This window comes from Zingiber officinale, chromosome 11A, assembly GCF_018446385.1.
Source record: "Zingiber officinale cultivar Zhangliang chromosome 11A, Zo_v1.1, whole genome shotgun sequence".
NCBI lineage: Eukaryota > Viridiplantae > Streptophyta > Magnoliopsida > Zingiberales > Zingiberaceae > Zingiber > Zingiber officinale.
In genome coordinates, this window is record NC_056006.1 from 89,991,773 (window position 1) to 90,011,511 (window position 19,739).

The window sequence follows — 19,739 nt, forward strand, 5'->3', positions numbered from 1 at the left end:
TTGTATATAAAGGAGGTTTGGATTAAATGGACGTGGAGTTAATACGTAGATCCATTAACCAGATTCATTAATATTGATGGACTTTTAACGAGGGATGAGGTTTATGGTGAATAGTCCCCATAGGTTCGGCTAAGTATATAAAAGAAGAGATATGATTCATTTAGGACAGGTTGAATTGTGCTCTTTTTCTCTTGTTTCTTCTTCCCCATTGAGAATGGCCTAAGGTTGTCGGCTCAATCCTATGGAAGACATTAATCCACTGCGTTTGCAGGATCTCCGACGACAAGTAAAAAGTAATAGTCTTGCTATAGATTCATATCAACTCTTCGCTAGTTATTGTTTCAATTTTAATATTATTTTAGAAATTGATGATAGCTCGATCCTTTTATATATGTATCCTTTAGTTTATTGTTGATGTATGACAATACTAACATCAAAATGTTTGGATTTTTTAAAAGCATAAAATACTAAATGTACTAGATTTTATTTTTGCCTGTTCAACTGGTCCTAAAATCCTAAATACTAAATGCAAGTTTAAATCTACATCACCTACTCGAAATGTCTTTTCTAGTAGGGAAGAAATCCATTGCACTCTTGAAGAAAACCATGCATGAAGTGATTGGTGGGTACTTGTACGGACATATTTAATCGGCCAACAATTGGCAGGGACTCAAAATAAGCTCGTCACTAATTACCTACGTAATCAAGATGCAGGAGGAGGTTTAACGGAGCACCGAAATATATCCTGTCAGTGTTTTGTTCATTTCGGTAAACGATGTTGTTTAAGTGGGTTTTAATCGAGGAGGCCTAGGCAGGCGGCTGCATTTACTCGGTCAAACTCCAATTCCGAAGTCGATGGATGGGGTTGTGTCCCGGCCCCCTCAATCCCTGAACTGATTTGGTGAGGCATCTGTCACCTGCTCGTACTTCTTTTTATGTGGAAACATCCCATTTGTTGCCATTCCTATGCCTTGCGCTTTACAAAAGGGCACAGAGTAGACCACGAAGTGAACTGATCAGCCCCTCCCTCTCTCCTCCATGACAAGTTCACTTCACAGCCACGGCTTCCTAATTCTCACACTGCTGAGTCTTCTTCTTGTGCTTCCCCCGCCGGCCTCCTTCCTCGATGATTCGCTGCTGACTTCTTCTTCTCAGGTACGCATTTGTGTTACGTTGATCACCGATTCATCTGCTTGTGTTTGCTAGTGTTAGATTCATGTATAATATCATTGGCAACAGGGAATGCTGGCGGATCAAGAAAAGGTTCCTCTGGGGTCTGCGCCGCCCAACTGCCGCAACCGGTGCAACCGCTGCTCGCCATGCACGGCGGTGCAGGATCCGGCGCCGCCTTCCGGGTTACGACCGGGGAACAGTGGCTGCTCGTTGTCTGTGAACCAGTACTCTAATTACAAGCCGTTGGAGTGGAAGTGCAGGTGTGGCGATCGCCTGTACAACCCTTGATTAATTTAAGGCATTGTGGTTAATTGGACAGATTTCTCCGTTATCGTACTATTCTTATTAATTTAAGTTGAAGAAACCATAAAAAGAAAAGAGCAGCTGGCAATTCTTGATTGTACTTCAAATGCAAAAAAAACAAAACCAACATATCTATTGACAAGGCAATTGCGAGAACGAGCAGCTGTCTTAGGAAACTTGGACCTTATTGCTAACAAAATCAATCACTCGATGACCAGCCTCTTCCAGAGTCAAACAAATTGTCACGTCCTAAAAAAGTATCCGTCAGAAAAAATTTCCAACGGCATCTCTCATGTACAAATGACAATCTAAAATTTATCTACATAGTCCTCAAGACTCACAATCATCAATCAACACGGCTGAAATATATATCATACAAAAATAAAACAAACCATGCAATTATAATATATCAGCCTCTAGTTGTCATCACAATACTAAAAGAGATCGAAAATAACATTCAAACTTACTTCTTTAGTCGTCCGACAGGCACGTAGTAAAACATATCAAATAGCAATCCACCAAGCAAGCAAAAGATCAACTATTTCAATGCCTTAAGAAAAATCATATAAATCCATAGTGCAAAATTAATACAAGTCCGAAACACAGCTCTAAGCAAATAAACAGAATACCAAAAGATCAATATGTAAACTCTTGTGACAAGGGGACTAGCAACTGAAATCTCCTGACAATTTTATTCTGAAAAGGGGACTAGCAACTGAAATCTCCTGACAATTTTATTCTGAAATAGGAATAAATCAACGGTGTGAGTTCAACAACTCAACGGATACCGGATAGATATGCATAATAAGATATAACTAACAATAATAATCATGCGGTATAATTTTCTAAACAAAAGTAGGAAATGCAGATCGAAAAAATTAAAGAAATTGTATTCATCATAACCTCCTATCCAAAAATAAAGATCGTCAGATCAAATATAAAATGTCACCTGTATATATGTCAGCAGCTTTTTGATTGCTCATAGTCTGGTTAAAATCTACAGGAGCAAAGTTTATAGACTCTTGCGTTACCTCTTGCGCAATCTTCTGAAAATCCAGAGAGGTCATTAATGATGAAGAGCCACAGTTGGGGCCAACCTAGCTTGTTTTAAAAATGTAATTAAACACACTAAAAATACTAGAAAGTATGAAGTGTTAAGCCGACCAGAAGATAAAACCTTGTCTTTCTTAATTAATTCACAGAGTTCAGTGAGAATTTCAATGTATAAATCCGACAGTAATTTGTAGTCGAGTGCTTCATTATTCAGTTGAGGAACATAAATCGCCCTTATAACTTTTAATAATTTGAAAGTGAAATCATAGATGGTAAAAAGAAAAGAAGAGAGAATCGATAAAAAAAAAGCTTTTCACCAAAACTATTAAAGTGAACAAAATTGAGAATTAATAAATGTCAACATCATTTAAAATGTCCTTTTTTTAATTAAAAAAAAGCATCACTAATATTCAGACGAAGAAACAAACTATATTTGTCCGATCGATTTACTTCATTCAATTTATTTAAAATGGTCTATACGTACTCTTGCTTAACTTGTGGGACACAGAAATAAAATTAAGTTGGTGACAAAATACGAAAGCATGCAAAAAAAGTGAAGAGCAAGGGCTGGAGAACTTTTACGTTGCGTGGATTCATTTAGTGCAGTGATGTCACCTCCAATATTTGTTTGTAGGTTTAGTTGGGTCTGTAAAATGACTCCATGCAATCAAACTTTGGTTTTAAACAAATTTGTAGATGAACAACTTCCTAACCTATGATTCACTCAAAGCTTCTGGGAGAGATTTTTATTTATTAAGAATAATTCTCTCTCAAATTTTTTACAAGTGCAGTCAGCAGACTTGCTCACTCAGCTGTTTCCACCAGCATGTTACTGTAATTAAACTTGCCATGGAACTAATTTCATCCATGGTTTACTTTCAACGTGGGACTTTCATAGGAGCTAATTTCATTCACTTTTCTAACAAAACAAACATAGACTCTTTTCTATTTAATTGATATGGAGATCTTTCACAAGATCAAAGTGGATGCTTTAGTAGATAGAAATGTAGAATCAGGACAGGGCATGCTCTATAAATATATTACACGTGAGAGAACTAAATTTAATTAGAACAGAATTTATCATTTATATATGTGGCACATGCATGACCTATCATTTTGACTTCCATTTCCCAGCTTAATTAAATAGTTGGTAAGAGTAGATTAGATTGTTGAGTTCCTGTAATGAACTGTTACTGTCGGCAACTATGGCCGAGTTAGCTAAACATTGCATGTCAATAGATTATAGTAAATGAAACCTTACTGGCATGCAGCACCACGTTAATTTGCATCAGATTTACTAAATATCCTCATGCACGTCAAATCATATACGAGCTTGAATAGTCATAAAGCTAAACTTAAGGTGGGTGAAAGGTGACGATATTTTCTTTGGCTTCGTGTTGTATTGCGTGCAAGGGGAAGTTTTGTGACGTTGAGAAGCTTTAGTTTTCGTCCATCGAACTGTACATGAAAAATCTTAGATTTCAGGCTCTTGAATTATCTGTCATACACGGTAACCCTCAGTAAAGTACTAGTGACTGACTACGTACGAACAAATGATTACTTGTGATCTAATTAACCATCATTTTCCTAAAGCTATATATTCAGCAGAGCCGCAGGCATGGCACGTAGCATGCTCCAGAGTCATGATGATATTTAAATACAGGAGCAACCAAACGACCGAGTGTTTATAAAGAAGCAGCTCATCTTCTGGTAGCTACTCCCCCTACCTCTCCCACCCAGCTCGATTCCATTCCTTCAATGGGGAGATCGCCCTGCTGTGACGAGAATGGCCTCAAGAAAGGTCCCTGGACTCCTGAAGAGGATCAGAAGCTGATTCAGTACATAGAAAAGCAGGGCCACGGCAGCTGGCGAGCCCTCCCTAAACTTGCTGGTGCCTTTCATTTCTTACTGATTACATGTTTATATGCATATTGGTGATCTTGCTTTCAGCCTTCTCACTAAGATTTTACACAGGTCTGAATAGATGTGGCAAGAGTTGCAGGCTGAGATGGACCAACTATTTGAGGCCAGATATTAAGAGAGGAAAATTCTCGGACGAGGAAGAGCAAACCATCCTCAATCTGCACTCCATCTTAGGCAACAAGTAATAACATTACTGATTATACTGATTCCTCTCTCTCGGCTAATGTCGTGCATGCGTTCCGATATTTGGTCCGTCTTTGATCTGAATTCAATCAGTTCAGGTGGTCTGCAATTGCCACGCACCTTCCTGGACGTACGGACAATGAGATCAAGAACTTTTGGAACACCCACCTCAAGAAGAAGCTCATCCAAATGGGGTTCGATCCCATGACTCATCAGCCAAGGACTGACTTCTTTTCAGCTCTCCCCCAGCTCATTGCCCTTGCCAATCTCTGTGAATTCGTCGATGGTTGGCCGAAGGACAACCATGCTGCACGCTTCCAAACCGAGGCAGTCCAGGCTACGAAGCTTCAGTACCTTCAGTTCCTGTTACAATCTGCAAGTACCATGACAAATAGTTCCAACAGCAGTGGCCTCGGCACCACCACAGCTGCTGACTTGGAGACCATGAGCCTGCTTAACTCTCAGATGACTTCACCCTTTCCCACAATGGCGCCTTCTGGTCGTCAAAATATCAACGGCCATGAACAAGTTAACCAGATAGCATCAGTCATGTTTGAGCCGCCTACAAGCCAGGAGAACATTGAGTGTTACACCATGACTGCGGGATTTAGCCAGGGAGACAACAGCCAAATAACAACACAGCACATTTCTCCTCCTCCATCTCTTCCTCCTCTCAATGGTGCATCAGTTGCCAACCAGGGGGATGTTTGCAGCATGTCTAGCTGCAATGAGAATGAGACTCACTCCATTTGGCCTGAGTTCTTGCTTGACGACCAATTCATAGCTGAATTTGCTTAAAGATTCATGGGAGATAATCTTCAAAGGTTCTGTCTTGTTTTCCTGGTTTTTTGGATGTTGTGGTCTGATGTTTGCATACAATGATGGCTGCTGAATTAGTTCTTCATACTTGTAAATGTATACATACATATATATATAACACTGCAAATTCTACTGCTTCTGCTCCTTCCAGTACTTGGCTTCTATCTGTACTAATGATTGATTACTTCTCCTGGAATTAAAATAGCACTAGTCATGCAACAGCAACATCATAACGTAACTACATCACAATCTTTTATTAGTATAATTGTCCAGATTGAACGAAGACTAGATAGGAGAACAATGAACATAAAAACAGACACAGAAATGCCAATAAATGCACGTACCGTGAATCCACAAGAAGATCACAATGAATTCAGCTCATATAGTAGTGGAAATATTATATTGTAGCTTGACTATACCATTGTTTTTTCTCAAAAACAATCATTTTCAGAGAAATAAAAGTTATGTATCAACATCATTAATGGAAAGTCTAATGCATCAATTACAGAAGAGTGAGTTTCGATTGTAAGCACTAAACTAGGAACAAGATCAGGTGCCTTGTGCTTTGGTTTTTCAAAAAAAATAGTAAAAAGATTTGCCGAACAAAACTGAAAGCATGCTTATATACCTAGGTATAAATTTTAAACTGGAAAAAAATTGTTTATTTCATTTACAGAGTATATATACAGCTACATCACTAAAGAGAAGTAAATCGAAGTCCTGTTCACTCTAGCAAATACCAGTTTCCTTGATAGAGAAAAAACTTAAGCAAGAAGTTCATACTAGTGTGTCCACTAACTGGCAGACAATATTCAATCAGAGTGATTAATTTTGTTCTCCCTGAAGCTGCATGCATGTAAAAGTCAAGCACACGTGAAATTCTAACCTACTATAGTGTCAACAACTCCAGTTTGGTTTGATTTTACAATCCAATGTTTAGACAGCAACTGGGAAGAATCTCTTACGCGTGCTACAGGAGGTTAGGTAGGGAACTGACCTGGGCAAATTATCCTAATGATGGATATTAACTTACAGGAGCATCCTTTTAGATTTGTATTGTTTAACTATTGAACTCAAATTAAGAACGATCCTATTACTGAGCTCAAAAGAAGGTATAATCAAAAGTTATGGGATCCTCATCTGACCTATTTCTCAGATAAATTATCACTTTCTTTAGTTACTAGTCAATAAATACTCAAATTCATTTGGGAAATTTTGACTATAGACGCAATACTACTTTTTTTGAGGTTTAATTTGTGGCTTTCAAGTTTCAAATCATAAAACTTCAAAGATCAGTGTTGATATATTTCAACTTTTTTTGCTCTCTCTCGTCTAATGGAATATAAGACAAACAAATTGTTGGTAACTTGGTATCGTCTCTGACATGGTTCTATTAATTATGTTAGATACTGAAATACATTTCATAGTCTTATTTTGCCTTTAGAGGGGCATTCTTTGACCTTGTGCTGGAGACCAAAGGTTAAGGGAAGCAAATCAATGATATAGAAATAAATAGCAAATTAGAATGGATCTTCTTCACCAATATTTTCCATCAACATGAGGAAAATTTGAGTTTAATAGGATAGACTTGTGTTTCAAAGATCTTTGATCGAATAAAACAGGGAAATTCAACAACAAGCCTTTTCCCACTAGGTGGGGTCGGCTGTATGAATCCTTTTACGTCATTAAGCTCTATCTCCTATTATATCATCATCTATATTTAAATAAATTTTATCTTGTTTTATTGTTGCTAACCAAGTCTTTTTTTTGTCTTCCTTTTCCTCGTTTGATATGCATGTTTATCATAGTTTCACATCGCCTAACTGGAACATTTATTGGTCGTCTAAGGACATGTCCATACCATCTTAAACGTGTCTCTCGGAGTTTGTCCTCAATAGATGCAACTCCGACTTTCTCTCTAATGCTCTCATTCCTTATTTTGTCCATCTTCGTATGTCCACACATCCACCTTAACATCCTCATCTCTGCAACTCTCATCTTATGCTCATGTGCTCGAGTCATAGCCCAACATTCAGCTCCATATAACATAGCAAGTCTAACAGCGGTTTTATAGAACTTACCTTTAAGTTTAAGAGGTACTTTACGGTGACATAAAACACCCGACGCTCCCCTCCATTTCACCCATCCTGCTTGTATTCTATGTAAGACGTCTCTCTCAATCCCTCCATCATTTTGTAAAAATGATCCTAAATATTTAAATCTCTCGGTTCCGGGCAACTCGTCCTCTCCTATCTTAACAATTGTTTCATTACTTCTAATATTGCTAAATTTAAATTCCATATATTCTGTCTTTAATCTACTAAGCTTAAAACATTTCCCTTCTAGTGTTTCCCTCCAAGATTCTAGCTTAGCATTTACTCCTTCACGTGTCTCATCTATCAAAATAATATCATCTGCAAACAACATGCACCACAGTACTGTGTCTTGAATGTGCGCAGTGAGTTCATCCATAATTAGTGTAAAAAGATAGGAACTTAGGGTTGATCCTTGATGTAACCCTATCTTTATTGGAAATGCTTCAGTTACTCCGCCTGAAGTCTTTACTCTGGTCATTACATCCTCATACATATCCTTAATTAGTTCAATATATGTTACGCTAACACCTCTCTTTTCTAAAATTCTCCATATAATTTCTCTTGAGACTCTATCATAAGCTTTTTCTAAGTCAATGAATACCATGTGTAGATCTTGTTTTTGCTCCCGATATTTTTCAATTAATTGTCTAAGGAGATGTATAGCTTCTATTGTCGACCTTCCAGGCATGAACCCAAATTGATTTTCTGTCACTGTGGTCTCCTTCCTTAATCTTTTTTCTATTACTTTTTCCCAAAGTTTCATAGTATGACTTATTAGTTTAATACCCCTATAGTTTGCACAATTTTGTATGTCTCCCTTGTTCTTATATAAGGGAACTAGAGTACTTATCCTCCATTGATCAGACATTTTTTTCGTTTTCAATATCATGTTAAATAATTTTGTAAGTCATTCAATACCTTGTTTCCCTAAGCACTTCCATACCTCTATCGGAATATCATCTGGTCCAACGGCTTTTCCATTGTGCATCTCATTTAAAGTTTGTTTTACTTCTGAAATTTGAATTCTACGATAAAAATTAAAATTTCTATGCTCATTTGACCTAATTAAATTACCTAAGTTAAGTTGGTCACCTAAACCTTCATTAAAAAGTTGATGAAAATACTTCTTCCACCGCTCTTTTATTTCTCCATCATTTACTAATACCCTATTACATTCATCTTTAATACATTTTATTTGGCTAAGATCTCTTGTTTTCCCTTCTCTCACTTTAGCTATTCTATAAATATCTCTTTCCCCTTCTTTTGTATCCAATTTTTGATATAACCGTTCAAAAGTTTCATTTTTTGCTTCACTCACTAATTTCTTAGCTTCTTTCTTGGCTATTGTATATTTTTTTAAGTTTTCCTCGTTCTTACAAATATATAATTCCTTATAAGCTATTCGTTTTTCCTTCACTTTCTCTTGTACTTTCTCATTCCACCACCAAGATTCTTTACTTAATGGTGCATGTCTCTTTGACTCACCGAGTACACTCTTAGCTACTATTTTCAACTTTGATACCATTGAAAATAGGGAAGTTATGATAAAAAAACCCCAACAATTATCTATCCAGTAAAAGAACCACGGAAGAAACATCACAGAACAAAATTTTAAGAACTTGCTTTTAGAAAAAAGAATAGCAATCATCATACCCGCCAAAAATGAGAGACCAAGGGAAAACAGCCAAAAAGAATTTTGCTCCTAAACATAATAATCTGAATTGATTAAATACCTGCCAGACTAATAGGTCCGCCAATCTGGAAGAAATTCATGATCACATGATTAACCTTTGTAAAGACTAGAGGTAGTTCAAGTATTGAGTTTAGCAAGCAATAAGTGAGAAACAGTATAAATATGCTTATCAATGTTGGCCTATGATGTTTCCTCTATGCAGATATTTGCTCCTCTTGCTTCCTCCTTGGACAGAAAGATAGCTTAAAAATGATATGCTTACATTGACAATCTTCTATCTATCTGTGCTCATCATATTCATCTCCTCTGTCCACATTAAGACGCTCAGAAAGTAGCTCATGGAATTGACCCTTGCAAAATAATTGTCAGGATGAGAATAATTTAATTTAATGCTTAGTCATTATTTCTTGAGAACAATAAAGAAAAAGCTTGCAGCTACTCAAATATTCAAATAATCCAGACACAAAATCTTATTTGAAACAACTACAGTAGTAATGCTCTAAAAATAAGATTGCAGCTACTCAAAAATAGATAACGGCTTTAGGGTCAGGCCACAAAAGTTTAAAAATGGAAATAGATCTTCCCCCAGTGTCATTTTTTTTTCCGGAGGATATCTGGAAAATGAAATGATTGAAGGGGGCAACTCAACAAGGGCAAAGATTCATGTCAAAACTTAAATGAGCACAGAAAAGGTATTTCTGCCTATAAGGAAGCATCTAAAAATTGAGACAAGGCCTTATTTAATTTGCCCCAACTAAATATTTTTCTTCCACCTGGACACAGTGAGGATTTGATTAGCTGTGGATAGATCATCTTGACGATTCAAATTGAGCCAAATATAGGTTGGTCAACAGAGAGGATTTGTTTGACTAGCTGTGTAAATATCATATTGATGAATCAAAATGACTTAAATAAGGGTTGGCCAACATGATTTAACTTGGATAAATAGTCATCTTTCACTAGTCAATGAAGTTAAGTTTGGCAGAAAATTGTTAGAACTCAGTTTTGAGCAAGGCATGCCAAACAAGGTACCACGGTAACTTCCTTGTATCCAAGAAGAACTACCAAATTAACATGAAGGAACCTTAGTCTGAACAAATCGAAAATTTAAAACTATGTTTGAACAATAAAAACATCAACCATTTTGAATTGGAAAGGAGACAGAAAGCCCAACACATTTCATTATAAGACCAACAAATTGGAAAGAAGATGGATTGTTTTGTGAAACAATCTATGGGGCGAAGACAAGTGGAATTTGTGCTTGTGGAATTCATGGACTGGCTCCCACCAATATAATTCTGATACATTTCAAATGGTAGGAAAGTGATCCACAAGAGGAGCTCTTCTACAAAAGCACTCAGTTTTCCAAGGAAAAGAGAAAGAGACTGATGCTCCTCCTATCTAGCACAAATTATAGAAAGGCATAGTTGAAAAATAATTACTAGATCAAGAACTTAGTAAGCCATAAATTTTATGGCATTGGAGTAGATTCATTACCATAAAATCAAATCAACAAAATTGTAACTAAGTTCATATCAAAATCCCTCAAACAAGGAAAAAATATCTAGTAGGTCATGACGACATTCTAGCTAAATGAGTTCTTATAACATTTTAGATATAAAAAAATTCAAACATGACCTAACCAGACTCCACATTCTCTCAAGGTAAAATAGAAGAACAAAAAACGATTTTGACAAAACAAGAATCAAGAGCACTACGCTTAGAGAAAAGCAAAGCGGAAACAACCATAAAAATGTTCACCATGTATGTTGGATTTGAACTCATTTCTGGAAGATTTCTAAAGCCAACGCCTGAAGACTTTCTCTTGCAGGCCGTGGACTACTTATTTCGATCTCCTCCGTCGGTTTTTGCTTGTTTCTCCTTCATCTCCTCATCTTCCCTGTCAGCTCTCGTTCATTGTTATCCGTCCGTAGGAGAGTTTCTGGGATACGACAGCGACATTGCAGCTTGTGTCCATGAATCGATTCGGATATCTGTGGGGCCGAACTCAGACCTTTTGGAATGAATCGATTCGGATATCGTGGGTTCAAACGAACGCTCCGCCGAGGCGAGAAACTGACGGATGCCGAGGAAGCCTCTAAAGGTTAATATACCTCCAGAAGATATAGAAACTAACATTGATAAAAAAATTTAATTGACTCCGTGGCCCAATGGACAAGGCGCTGGTCTACGGAACCAGAGATTCTGGGTTCGATCACAAGCGAAGTCGCCAAATTCTTTGTTATTTGGCTGGTTTTATATATCATTAGTTAAATAAAATTTCAAAGAAAACAAGAAGCTTGACTGCGTGGCCCAATGGATAAGGCGCTGGTCTACGGAACCAGAGATTCTGGGTTCGATCCCCAGAGGAGTCGCCCCGAATATTATTTTCTTAATATAATTGACTTCTTTATATATAATAGTAAAACATATTTTCAAACTACAACAAAAATGACTCCGTGGCCCAATGGATAAGGCGCTGGTCTACGGAACCAGAGATTCTGGGTTCGATCCCCAGCGGAGTCGCTCCGAATTTTTTTGCTTTTTAAAATCGATCATTTAATTGCCTTTTTATCCATAATTAGTTAAAACTATTTTAAAAATACATCAATAATGACTCCGTGGCCCAATGGATAAGTCGCTGGTCTACGGAACCAGAGGTTCTGGATTCGATTCTCAGCGGAGTCGACCCGATTATCTTTAATATCCATATCCATCATTTAATTGCCTTTTAAATATAATTAGATAAAGCTATTTTCAAAATACACCAGTAATGACTCCCTGGCCGAATGGATAAGGCGCTGGTCTACGGAACCAGAGATTCTGGGTTCTCGATCCCAGCGGAGTCGGCCCGAATTAATTTGTCTTTACCGATCATTTAATTGCCTTTTTATTAATATAATTAGTGAAAAATAATTTCAAACTACAGCAATAATGACTCCGTGGCCCAATGGATAAGGCGCTGGTCTACGGAACCAGAGATTCTGGGTTCGATCCCCAGCGGAGTCGCCCAGAAGTTTTTTGATTTATAATATCGATCATTTAATTGACTTTTTCATATATAATTAGTAAAACATATTTTCAAACTACAACAAAAATGACTCCGTGGCCCAATGGATAAGGCGCTGGTCTACGGAACCAGAGATTCTGGGTTCGATCCCCAGCGGAGTCGCCCCTAATTTTTTTTGGTTTTGTATCGTTTGTTTGCCTTTTAAAATATAATTAATTAAAAATATTTTCAAAAGATAAAATAAAATGACTCCGTGGCCCAATGGATAAGGCGCTGGTCTACGGAACCAGAGATTCTGGGTTCGATCCCCAGCGGAGTCGCCATTCTCTTGCATTCCCCTCTGTTTTAAAGCCGCTGCGAGTTTTTAGACCTTCAGTTAGATTCTGATGTTTTTGACCAAATTCATAGTTATCAGTACTTCAGTTTTCACCGGCACACCTGCCGTCTGTCCAACACACGTGCCGCTATAATTCATTATTTCTGCATTCGGCGCCCCATCATCACCTACTTCTACGGACGACGAGGGGTACTCCTGCTTGATCAGATTCGGCGATCGCTCAAGATTTTCCGGCGCACGCAAAATGCTGAAAAAAAAAAGTGAACTTGGTCTAAGAGCTTACTCGTGGACCTCGGAAGCGTTCTAGCTCGGATTCATGCCCGTCGCCATGGGCTCGACTATGAGGACTTTTCACCAGTTGACTAGTATCTTCTCAACATATTGAAAAGCATGTACTGAATTCGTTTGTGGCAGTTAACGATATGTCGCGTTGAAGCTAGATGTTGAATCAAATGGACAGATGTTTTTAATTTTCCACAAATTTTATTACAATATAGACCTGACCAAATGATAGTATCATAATTTGCATAGCTAAACAAATATACAGTATGACTGCACATCACAAGGCTAGGCAATCAAGAACTTTAACTGTTTTTTGCAAACAGAGCAAAAATTTAGCAGCAGGCAAAAACTTGAGCTGAAAATGGAACAAAATCGAGCTGAATAAAGTCTATGAAATTCCTGAGTAGTAGTGCGTGATATTGAAAGAATAGTTTGCAATCATACAACCAGTCGACCAACCAGTTAGGTGCTGGTTCTTATAATTTAAAGATCAATATCGTTCTTAATTTGAAACTAAGGTTATGTTCAGGGGCGGATCTAGGATTTTAAGTTTAGGGAGGCCATATATCAAGTGACGAAATTAAAATAATTATTAAATATATTCTATAATAATAATCCTTCCTAACTTTCATGAATAATATATATTTAATTGAAATATGGAAAAAAAAATAGTCCTCTAAGGATTCGAACTTGAGAGGTGCGTTTGAAAAATAAATTATACATACCATTAGACCAATAATGCATATTACTTTTTAAGGGTCTAAATAATATATATACTAAACTATTTTTAAAAAATTAATATAAAAATAATATTATTTAAAAATTTTGGAGGGGCCGTGGCCCCCTCGGGCCATTAGGTAAATCCGCCCCTGGTTATGTTTATTATATCTAAGATACAACCAACGAACTGCTCAGCCACAAAATTGGTTTTAGTTTTCTTAATGAGGGGGAGAAGTAGTCGAGCAAACACGCACATAAACAATAGCTTCTGGTCTGTCATAGTTCATCAATCAATCAGAGAATAGATGGATGGTTCCCTAGTATGTAGTGCAGTAGTAATTAAAATTCTTGAAAAAAAACCACAGGCAAAAATGCTGGTGGTGGGAAAGTTTTTGCTCATGATGTGGACACTGCCAACGTGGCGCACGCCTAAGGCTGTCCACGTTTTTTGTTGGGAGTACTTATTATATACAAATAAGTTCGTCCAAGTAAAAGAATGTGCAAGAGGTTGGTCTTTGTATCAGTGAAGAGAATGCTTAAAGGATTTGGTTATCAATAGGTATTTTTTATCTTTTTAAATTTGTAATTTTTTCTATATATTTTTATTATGGGATTTTAATAATATTCCTAATAATTCTCCCCCGAATGAAGAACAATATTATTCTCATAATCCGAGTCTTCTCTCAAATATTTGGTTACTTTTGACCTATTCTAGGTCTCTCCTTAAGTATTCGATCACTCTTGACCTGCTCCGACCTCATCATAAACATGCGATTACTCTTGACCTGCTCAGGGTCTCCCCGTAAGTATCCGATCATTCTTGACTTACTTTAGACCTTCCCTTACCTTCATTTAAGGTTACTTCACCTAGCATTCGGCCTTGACCATGGTTCTAATACCACTTGTTAGATCAAAAGAATTTATATATCTCCACAATGGTATGATATTATTCATTTTGGGTCTAAGCTCTTGTAGATTTATTTTTGAACTCTACCCAAAAGGTCTCATACCAATGAAGATTTCTTTTTATCTTTTTAAATTCATGATCTTTTTCATGTATTTATAATGTTGGACTTTGACTGTATTCCCAATCTGATCTGTATAGCTCTTCAAACTCATCTTTGATCCTTGAAAATAGAGACAATAATCTGCAGTCCCTTTGAAATATCTGAATATCCTTTTCACCGCTTTCCAGTATCTTGATCCTGAGTTTGACTAGAAATAGTTAACTAAGGTAACAACATAGCTAATATTGGGGCATAACATAGTGTATATTAAACTACCAATAACACTGGCATATGATATTTTTTTTATGTCGATTATTTCTTTTGGAGTCTTGAGATATATATTTTTGCTCAGAGTAGTACCTTTCACTATAGGTATTTGTTTAACGTTGCAATCTGACATATTTAAGTGTTATAGCATCTTAGTGATATACGTCTCTTGAGACAAACCTAAAAGTCTTTTTGATCGATCTTTTATAATCTTTACTCCTAAAATATACTCAACTTCTCTTATATCTATTATATTAAATTGTGATGAAAGTCATGATTTAACTTCTATCACAAACTTTATATCACTTTTAATTATTAGCATATCATCAACATAAAATGATAAGATGATAAACTTTCTTTTTTTTTCCTTTCTTATGTATATATAATGATTTTCATTGATCATTTCAAAACCATAAAATAAAATAATTTCATTAAATCTTATATTTTATTATCTTGACACTTCTTTGACCTATAAATAAGTCTACATACTTTATTCTCTTCTATTCATGAGCATTATGTTACTAGTATAGTGTTGTTAGTTGATTTTTACCCTTTATGAATTATAGATTCAAGAACAACAAATCATATAGGTTCTTGCCATAGTTATAACAAGTTAATTTACTTTTAGGTTTTTATCTATGCTTTTTCCCCATGAATTTCTTGTTTGGGCTCAGACAAACAGCAGTTCTTTTGATATCTTCTTTTTCTTTTTTTTCTTTTTCTTTTGGAACCATTTCCTCTTATTCTTGGATCCAAATATGCTAACAGAATCATCAGCTACAAAAGTCTTTATATTTTCAAATATGCTAACAGAACCATTTCCTCTTATTCTAGAAATCCTTGCATATTCTATTCTCTTTGTTTCCAGTTCCACATGGCATGAGACATCAACAAAAGTCTTTATATTTTCATCGTCTCCCAAAAATCAAAAGGGGAATAGATTACTGCCTGAATTTGTTATTCATTAGTTAACTCATGACCAGTCTTTAACTCCTGAATCGTATTAGTCATTTCCCTCAGATGTTGGGCCATGGATATATCCGGACGCTTTTTGTAGTTATCAAATTTAATTGTCAGCTGATGAAACTTGCTCAAACTTACTCTACTGTACTTTTCTTTCACAACAACTCAGATATCATAAGCCGATGGATATGACTCATACTCAAAGACCATGTTATCTACTATTGAACTAATCAACACTATAAAAATATCCCAGATTAGTGATAGAATTAACGACAGAATTTTATTCCGTCGATAATTACCGACGGAAATCATATCCTATAGGTATTATCGACAGAAGCTAGTCAGTAAGCCTAAGGATTTTGGGTTATGGCTTTCCTTCCTGATGGAAATCATATTCCATCAGTGTGTACTGACGGAATTGTTGGGGTTGCAAGGTTGCAAACATAGTCTCATATTGGAAACACATGGGAAAGATCATGGGTTTATAAGAGAAAAGATATCTCCATTGGTATGAGGCCTTTTGGGTAGAGCCCAAGAGCAAAACTATGAGGGCTTAGGCCCAAAATGGACAATATCATACCATTGTGGAGATATCTAAATTCTTTTCGATCCTAAAAGTGGTATCAAAGCCTGGACTGCCAGAAGGTTTAACCACCGACTGTGCACAAGAGCTATGGTCTGATTGAGCCATGTGGGTACAATATTGACCTCGAACAAAGAAAGTGGGGGTTCCTATGTTCGGATCAAGAGGACCAGACACCAGGCAAGAAGTCCTAGTTGCGACTAGGCAATGAAGTCCTAGTAAGTCGGGTGGACCGAGGGGCAGGAAGACCTGGTGGGTCGAGGATCGGACGTGGGAAACCTATGGTTCTTTGTTTGAGGGGGGGATTGTTGGGTTGCAAGGTTGCAAACATAGTCCCATATTGGAAACACATGGGAAAGATCATGGGTTTATAAGAGAAAAGATATCTCCATTGACATGAGGCCTTTTGGGTAGAGTCCAAGAGCAAAACCATGAGGGCTTAGGCCCAAAATGGACAATATCATACCATTGTGGAGATATCTAAATTCTTTTCGATCCTACAGGAATATGATTTATGTCGGGAAGGCATGCTATAACTCGAAAACCCTAGGCTTATCGACCAACTTCTGCCTGTAATACTTATACGATTGAGGCATGTGAGAGGAGGAATTGGGGGAGGGAGGGGGGAGGGGGGTGAATCACGTGATTAGACAAATAAGGGCATGATCAATTTTACTTGGTATGGAGCCTTCGACTACTCCTACTCCAAGACCCAGGTTCCTTGGACCTTTCCAATGGGTAATCCACTATCAATTATAAAATCAATACAGATAAAAGAAAGTGTAATAACCCTATAATTTCTTAAGTAATAAACAACGTAATTAAAATGTTACCCAACACGTAAAAATGAAGATCTGAATTGAGACCTAGTGTTGGAGTTGGTTTAACTACAATAGTCAGGTGTAGTAGTATCGCAGCACAGCAATAGGACAATGTCGAAATAATCGGACGGTCAAGGATTAGCGTAGTAGAGTTGTCTTGAGATTGTTAGTCGAGGCTCCTTTTATAGGTATTTCCGGGCACCTGGACCACCTTGGGTGCCTAGATCGAGACCTATTTGATCCTTTTTTCATCACTAAATTATCCACCTCCAAGCGCCTAGACCCGGTCCGAGCACCTAGACTGTTGACGTGGTCGTACCTCAAAGAAACTCTATCCGGGTAGCCTCTATCCACTTCCGGGCACTTAGACCACCTCCGAGCACTTGGATGTTGGCGTATGCCGGTGAATCAATGTGTGCCACCTCATCTGCGCGAATGACTGAGTTCGGGCCAATCCAGGCCCCTGGAGCCTATCCGGGCACCCGGACCTCTGAGTGCTTGGACCCTACTCGGTGCCTAGAGACCCTTTTTCCAACCAATTAATTTCCTGCATCATAAGGTTAGCACAACCATGTATAACTTGCAAAATAGAGTTATCATAATATTAAATGACATTACTAATTATATCTTGTCTTACTAAGACCACGATCTAGTCAAAGTCTCAGCTTAAACTTCTAAAATGGCTCTAAGATGGACTTGCACCTATAGTCCCATTGAAACTCGTCCTCATTTGATCATTCTTCTTCAGTGACTTACTTTCACTTACCATTTACAGTCACTTGACTTACCTCTTGACCCACTAGGTCTTCTTGCTAGTTGCTATGTCCACAAACTTAACTAGACTTCAGCTAGCTGTCAAGTCCTACAGACCCAGCTAGACTTTCTGGCAGATATTAGGTCACACCTCAACCTATCTGGAATTTGTGCTAATTATCAGGTCCTTAGACCTAATTGGCCTTCAGCCTGATGTCAGGTCTTTTAGACTCATTAATTCTTGTACACTCAATAAAAGTATCAAATAACATAGAAACTAACTTTAACTATTTGTCATTCATTAAAACTAAAGTTTAATTATTAGTACCAATTGCACTAACAGTACCAAATAGGAATTACCAACAAAATATCAATTCCATCGATAACTACCGACGGAACACAGCTTCCATCTGCAATATCATATAGGGATTACCGATGGATACGAAGTTCCGTCGGTAGTCTCTAATGGATTATGATGGAATTGTTTCCATCGGTAAGTCTACCTAAAAACCTAGGGCACGACCTCGATTTTCCTTATGCACGTGTGTTCTTCCCTAATCTCGAGCTACACGGTGAGTTCTCTCCCCCTCTCTCCCTCTTCCCAACTCCGACAGCGATTGGCGATCGGTACATCATGCAGCTGACGATTGTGTCAGCCGCTAGCACATGGTTAATCATGCTAACGGCTATGTCAGCTGTCAGCACGCGGTTGCGCCAGCTGCCAGCACTCAGCTGTACCGGTCGCTAGCACACAGTTGGTCGTGCTAGTGGTTGTGCCGCCCACCGTGCAGCTGGTCGTGCTGGCGGATGTGCCGACCGCTAGCACGCGGCTAGCGGCTATGCCGACCACCAACATGCGGTTGTGCAGGCAGCCAGCATGCGTAAATATCACATTACTATCCGTGTATTAACCTATTGACATATTGATGTTCATTATCATTTATTCATTTCTATCCGTGTATTAAAATTAGTTATACATATATGCAAAAGTTTTAATTATACATAAATTTGATATAAATCTATCATATTTGACTTTCTGTAGGATTTTCTATTACTATCTTATATATGGATGTATTATTTAGAATATTTTCTATCATGACATGTATTTAGATATTTATATTTGAATAGTTTAGTTTTCTATTATTGCGATTTGTTTAAATTTTGTTTGTTTTAGATGATTGTGATTGTTGGATATTTAGATATTTTCTATTAGTTTGTTTCCATAATTTAGTATGCTTATTTGTACGAATGTTAGTTTATTTGCATTTATGATATTATGGATTGAATGAAATGTATGTATAGATTGTTAAGATTATGAAATGTGTTTGTATGTGTGGATTATGAAATATAATTGTATGGATATATGTGATTGTTTGTATGTATGAAATGACATCGTCTATGATAACTTCTTATATATATGGAAATTGTAAACAGGATAATCCTGAATATAAATGACTATTGATTTTTTATTAAATTACCGACAGAATCAGTATTCCGTCAGTAAATATTGAAATGGTTTGCCAACAGAAATAGCGCTTCCATTGGTAAATATTGAAATGGTTTACCGATGGAAACTTTGTTTCTGCCGGTAAACCCCCCAGAAATTTTTGATGGAAATAGTATTTCCATCGAAAATTTCATATAGATATTGCTGATGGAAACAATATTTTCGTCAGTAGATACCGACAAAAATACTATTTCTATCGGGAAAACTTACTACATAAATTTAATTTTCATTAGAAAGAATTACTGT

At 37.1% G+C, this 19,739-nt stretch overlaps 1 protein-coding gene, 1 long non-coding RNA gene and 5 other non-coding genes across 7 annotated transcripts; 6 read left to right on the forward strand and 1 right to left on the reverse strand.

Annotated features, from left to right (window-relative positions):
• The first annotated feature begins 1,038 nt into the window (after window positions 1–1,038).
• LOC122031768 (EPIDERMAL PATTERNING FACTOR-like protein 1) lies at window positions 1,039–1,461 on the forward strand. Its single transcript, XM_042590900.1, has 2 exons — window positions 1,039–1,155; window positions 1,240–1,461. Exons 1-2 carry the CDS (start codon window positions 1,039–1,041, stop codon window positions 1,459–1,461), a joined length of 339 nt encoding a protein of 112 aa, XP_042446834.1.
• A 2,527-nt stretch (window positions 1,462–3,988) lies between these two features.
• LOC122032181 lies at window positions 3,989–11,280 on the reverse strand. Its single transcript, XR_006125984.1, has 3 exons — window positions 11,005–11,280; window positions 9,204–9,593; window positions 3,989–5,644 (listed from the first exon to the last, which is right to left on the reverse strand). It is a non-coding gene; the product is annotated as an uncharacterized LOC122032181 (long non-coding RNA).
• A 265-nt stretch (window positions 11,281–11,545) lies between these two features.
• On the forward strand, window positions 11,546–11,618 carry TRNAR-ACG. Its single transcript has one exon. It is a non-coding gene; the product is annotated as a tRNA-Arg (tRNA).
• A 78-nt stretch (window positions 11,619–11,696) lies between these two features.
• Window positions 11,697–11,769, forward strand: TRNAR-ACG. The gene has a single exon. It is a non-coding gene; the product is annotated as a tRNA-Arg (tRNA).
• A 410-nt stretch (window positions 11,770–12,179) lies between these two features.
• TRNAR-ACG lies at window positions 12,180–12,252 on the forward strand. The gene has a single exon. It is a non-coding gene; the product is annotated as a tRNA-Arg (tRNA).
• Window positions 12,253–12,342: 90 nt separating this feature from the next.
• TRNAR-ACG lies at window positions 12,343–12,415 on the forward strand. The gene has a single exon. It is a non-coding gene; the product is annotated as a tRNA-Arg (tRNA).
• An 85-nt stretch (window positions 12,416–12,500) lies between these two features.
• On the forward strand, window positions 12,501–12,573 carry TRNAR-ACG. The gene has a single exon. It is a non-coding gene; the product is annotated as a tRNA-Arg (tRNA).
• Window positions 12,574–19,739: the final 7,166 nt, after the last annotated feature.